General features: G+C 42.5%; 1 protein-coding gene across 1 annotated transcript; it reads right to left on the reverse strand.

Moving 5' to 3' along the window:
- Positions 1 to 214: 214 nt before the first annotated feature.
- Positions 215 to 902, reverse strand: UCN3 (urocortin 3). Its single transcript, XM_087722448.1, has one exon. It carries the CDS (start codon positions 890 to 892, stop codon positions 446 to 448), a length of 447 nt encoding a protein of 148 aa, XP_087578574.1. The 5' UTR covers positions 893 to 902; the 3' UTR covers positions 215 to 445.
- Positions 903 to 5,543: the final 4,641 nt, after the last annotated feature.

The following is a 5,543-nucleotide window of genomic DNA, read 5'->3' on the forward strand; positions in this document are numbered from 1 at the left end:
CCCCCCACTTCAGAATTCTTATGGCGCTTGTGGCAACCAAAGCTGACTTTGGTCGATGCGGTGGGTGAGATATTTGTGACTCCGTGTTGTCAGCAAGAAAAAATAAATAAAAGAACGAAAGAATTAGAAACTGAAGAGAATTTGCTTTAATTGGGACTTGCATCACATGGAAAGCAAGGAACGTTTTTATCCTTAACATTTTTTTTGAGGGGGGGTTCGTCTTTCTAAGTTCCACTTGGCCAAAGTTCCTTGGGGGTTAAACTTGAGAAGGAGGAGGATGAGAGAGAGAAAGGGAGGAGGAGGAAGAGGAGAGAAAGAAGGAACGAAGGATGGGGAGCTTCAAGAGACCATCCCTGGCGGAGAACAGCGGAGAATTCCCATCACGGAAGATCTGGAGATGGGTTTGAGGCCTACTCTTTGGCCAAACTCTTCCTAAACTCTTCCATCACTTTCTCCGCCCGATCTGGGCCATCAGCTGAGCGTTGGTGGCCGCTTTGGCCCTCAGGTTCTTGGCCTTGGCGATGTGGAAGAGGATGTTCATCAGGTTGGTTGGGACGTCCAAGGAAAGAGTGAACTTCGCCCGCCGTTCGTCCTTGGCTTGGTTGCGTGACATCTTCCCTTTGGACTGGGCGAGGGAGACGTAGCGCGTGACGGCCGGGAAAGTCCGTTTCTCCTTCTCCCTCCCCAGGTCCTCCTCCAAGGAGCCTTCGGCCTCCAGAGGGACGACGAAGGAAGTCCTCTTCTCCAGCACCGAGTTCTCCGCCATGAGGTCCTCCTTGGCCTGGGAGAGAGCAGAGCTGAGGCAGCTGAAGATGGAGTCGGTGTTGAAGGACACGCCCGTCTTGGCAGTGGAGAGAACCAGCAGCAGGAGCAGAAGTCTTGAGGAGGACATGGTACCACGAAGCCTGCGCCACCAAAGGAAGGAGAGAAGGTTTACGAACATGGCCCACGGGGGAAGATCTTGGCTACATTTCTAGAGGAGCTGAGTCCATACAAGGTAGTTTCTACCTCTTATATCCGTGACCGGTCAAAACCGCGTTCCACAAAAGCGCGGTCAACGAAATCGCGTATGTGACGTCATCACAACGCGACGAAAAAGATCGAAAAATTGAAATAAAAATTAAATTACAGCAAGCCGATTCACATAAAGGTAAGGGTTAGGTTAAGGGTTAGGGTTAGGGTTAGGTTTAGAGCGTTAGCGTTACGTTTAGCGTTAGGTTAAGGGTTAGCGTTAGGTTTTTCGTTAGGTTAAGGGTTAGGTTTAGGGTTAAGTTAAGGGTTAGGTTTAGGGTTAGGTTTAGGGTTAGGTTTAGGGTTAGGTTTAGGGTTAGGTTTGGGGGGGTTAGGGTAAGGTTTTCGCTTTATTTTTACATTTTTCGATCTTTTTCGTCGCGCTGTGATGACGTCACATACGCGCTTTCGTCGACCGCGATTTTGTCGTCCGCGGTTTTGTGGTGGAACCCTTATATCTAACCACCGGTACAACACATTCCCCTGTTGAATAATATTCTGGATCTGCTTTATCTTTCATTCTTTTTTTTTTTTTAATTGAAAATTTTTTTGGGGAAAAAATGCTTTTATAAATATTTACCTCCCCACTCGAACCCAACCCCCCCAACCTCCCCCCCCCCGACTTCCCAGAATAAATACAGGGTATAAATCTTTTAACAAATATGTTCTAAAATAAACTTTAAAAAAAAGTTAGTATCATCTTTCATTTGAGCTTTAACTCCTCTTTGCTAGGCTAACTCTAAACAGATTATATCATTCCTTGTTTCTTCAGTCATAAACTATCTGGAATTTCTTAGTCCCATATTTATTTTGAGTATAATCAATCCATCTTCTCCACTCCAGTTTATATCTCTCATTGGAGTGGTCCTTGAGATATGCTGATATTTTAGCCATCTCTGCTAATTTTGTAACTTTTAATGTCCATTCTTGAATGGTAGGCAAATCTTCCTTCTTCCAGTATTGCGCCACCAACAGTCTTGCTGCCGTTATTAAATGCAAAATCAAGTTAGTCTCTATAACAGTACAATCAGTAGTTATACTTCCTTTTTTTAAGAACATTTTGCATAATCCACCATATTTTTATCCAAAATGCTTTAACCTTTTTACAAGTCCACCATATATAGTAATATGTAGCATCAACACAATCACATCTCCAACATTTAGGTTGTAAATTCGGATACATACAGGCCAGTTTTTTTAGGATCTAAATGCCATCTATAAAACATCTTATAAAAGTTCTCTCTCAAATTTTGGGCTTGTGTGAATTTTACATTTCTTACCCATATCTTTTCCCGTGTATCCAACATTATTGGTCCTTTATCTTTCATTCTTAATGTCAATCTATCCATCTCTGCACAGTCTCATGTTGTCCAAATATCGGCTCATATTTATGACGATCGCAACATTCTGGGGTCACGCGGTCCCCTTTCGCGACCTGCTGACCAGCCAAGTCAATGGGGGGGGGGGGTTAAGCCAGATGTGCTCAACAACAGCTGTGATTCACTTAACAACTGTCGTAAAACGGGGCAAAACTCACTTGGCATCTTTCTCACTTAGCAACAGAAATTGTGGCCTCAATTGTGCGAGGACTACCTGTATGGATTTTGAAACAGGTGTCCAGTTCTGGCATTCCCCCCCCCCCTATTTCCCCCGTTTGCACTTCCATAAGGCCAATTTTAAACTTTGCATTACAACTTCCACAATTGTCTCTGATGTTGGAATCTGGGGTGCAGAGGTGAGTTCCTACTGGTTCGGTCTGGTTCGCCCGAATAGGTAGTGAAAATCTGGTGCACTTTTCCAAGCCAGTAGTAATGGCAACCTGGCCACCCCCGCCTACTGATTCGGTCTGGTTCGCCCGAATAGGTAGTGAAAATCTGGGGTACTTTTCTGAGCCAGTAGTAATGGCAACCTGGCCACCCCCGCCTACTGATTCGGTCTGGTTTGCCCGAATAGGTAGTGAAAATCTGGTGTACTTTTCCGAGCCAGTAGTAATGGCAACCTGGCCACCCCCGCCTACTGATTCGGTCTGGTTCGCCCGAATAGGTAGTGAAAATCTGTTGCACTTTTCCGAGCCAGTAGTAATGGCAACCTGGCCACCCCCACTCCACGAACTGGTTCCCCAGTCACCACTCACTGGTCCTGCCCCGTTTCGCCCAGTCTCCACTCTGCAGCTTGCCTTCCTCCCAGAACCGCGACAGCAAAGAAACAGAGCTGGCGAAACCAATTTTCGCGGTTCTGTAGATGTGGCTACAGCATGTGACTGCATGTGCGTGAGTGATGTCGAGTAGGCCACGCCCACTCGGCCACATGCTCCTCCCACCTAGCCACGCCCATAGAACCGATAATAAAAAAAATTTGAAACCCACCCCTGCTGGGGCGGGATGTTTCCCCCTCCCACCCCAAACACCAGATTCAGACAATAAACTCATGTGGATCAAACCAGAGGCATCTGTCAGGTATCTATTCTCATCTCCCCTCCGCAGGCCTGCAAAATGAAAATAATTGTTGCCGTTCGGATAATGTCTTTAAAAAAGCAGTATTTTTTAAAAGAAAAAAAAATAAAATAATTTAGCATCGTGGCAGGGCCTTTTTTTCCTTTTTCTTTAATGGTGTCATTATCATAAGTGGAAAGCTGATAACGTCTTTGAGTTGGGGAAAATGTGGAGGGTTATTATAATAATAATGATGATTCTTGGTCTGTTCAAATGGCTTTTGCAATTATTGGGCGCCACCTTGTGGCTGTCATTGAGCGCTGCAACTCCATTCAACTCCATTCATTGGACATTCTTTAAGAGTTTGGTCGCATCTTTCGCCGTTGGCAGAGTTTATGAAAAAGGCAGGCACGTCCGGGCCTTTTCATACATTTGGTGAGTTGTAAAATATGCCCCCCCTCCACTCATTCAGAAAGCAGAATTCCTACGCCTGGTCCATCTCTCATGGAAGCAATTTGAAAATAAAACAAACGTTGATGTAAGGTTTCTAGTAACATTTGTGAATTTCCTGATTGTTCACAAGCTGAATGTGAACTGGCTACTTTATTCTCTGTCTGTCTGTAATGTATGTAGGTATGTATCTATTTATCTGTCTGTCTGTCTGTCTGTCTTTCCATATCTATTTATCACTCTCTCATCGAACAATCTTTCCACATCTATCTATATCTATCTCTATCTATCTATCTATCTATCTGTCTGTCTGTCTGTCTGTCTGTCTGTCTATCTATCTATCTATCTATCTATCTATCTATCTATCCATCCATCCATCATCCATCCCTCATCTATCTCTCTTTCTATCTCTCTCTCTCTGTCTCTCTCTCTCTCTCTTTATCATCCACCCATCCATCTCTCATCTATCTTTCTATCTCTTTCTCTCTCTCTCTCTCTCTCTATCACCCATTCATCCATCCATCTATCCATCCATCCATCATCTATCTTTCTATCTCTCTCTCTCTGTATCTATCTTTATCATCTATCCATCCATCATCCATCCATCCACCCACCCACCCATCCATCATGTATGTATGTATGTATGTATGTATGTATCTATCTATCTATCTATCTATCTATCTATCTATCTATCTATCTATCTATCTATCTATCTATCTATCTATCTATCATCTATCATCTATCTTCATCTATCTATCTATCTATCTATCTATCTATCTATCTATCTATCTATCTCTATCATCTATCCATTTCTATATCTATCTATCTATCTATCTATCTATCTATCTATCTATCTATCTATCATCTATCTATCTATCATCTATCTATCTTTCTCTCTATCTATCTTTATCATCTATCTATCTATCTATCTATCTATCTATCTATCTATCTATCTATCATCTATCTATTTTTCTCTCTCTATCTTTATCATCTATCTATCTATCTATCTATCTATCTATCTATCTATCTATCTATCTATCTATCTATCTATCTATCTTTCCAGAAGTATCTATCTATCTATCTATCTATCTATCTATCTATCTATCTATCTATCATCTATCTATCATCTATCTATTTATTTATCATCTATCTATCTATTTATTTATCCATCCATCAATTTAGGTAGTCCTCAACTTACGAACCACAACAGAGCTCCCACGGGAGCATGGAACACTGCGACCGTCATAAATAGAAGTCGGTTGCCAAGAGGCTGAATTGTGATCATGTGAGTAAAGAGACGCTGCAACGGCATGAAAAACAGTCATAAGTCCCTTTTTCAATGCCGTTGTAACTTTGAGTGGTCGTTAAATGAATTGTTGTATGTTGAGGACTGTCTGTCGTCTGAAATTAAAGCCAGCATCCTAGAGAGATGAGTAACTTTTCCTGGATATGCTCAGTGATAAGTGAACCACCCTTGGTCGAAGATGTGTTATTTAACAAATGTCTCACTTAACAACAGAAATTTTGTGGTCCGTTGTGGTCGTAAGTTGAGGACTACCCATATCAGGACTCTGCATGGTCAAAACTCATCCAAGGGGCAAATAAAAGCATTTCAGCAAACCGGATTTCATAGTTCTGGTCCAGATGATT

The sequence above is a fragment of the Thamnophis sirtalis genome, unplaced genomic scaffold (genome assembly GCF_051295495.1).
Source record: "Thamnophis sirtalis isolate CommonGarterSnake01/CBP01778 unplaced genomic scaffold, rThaSir2_p1.2 scaffold_9, whole genome shotgun sequence".
In the NCBI taxonomy this organism is placed as follows: domain Eukaryota; kingdom Metazoa; phylum Chordata; class Lepidosauria; order Squamata; family Natricidae; genus Thamnophis; species Thamnophis sirtalis.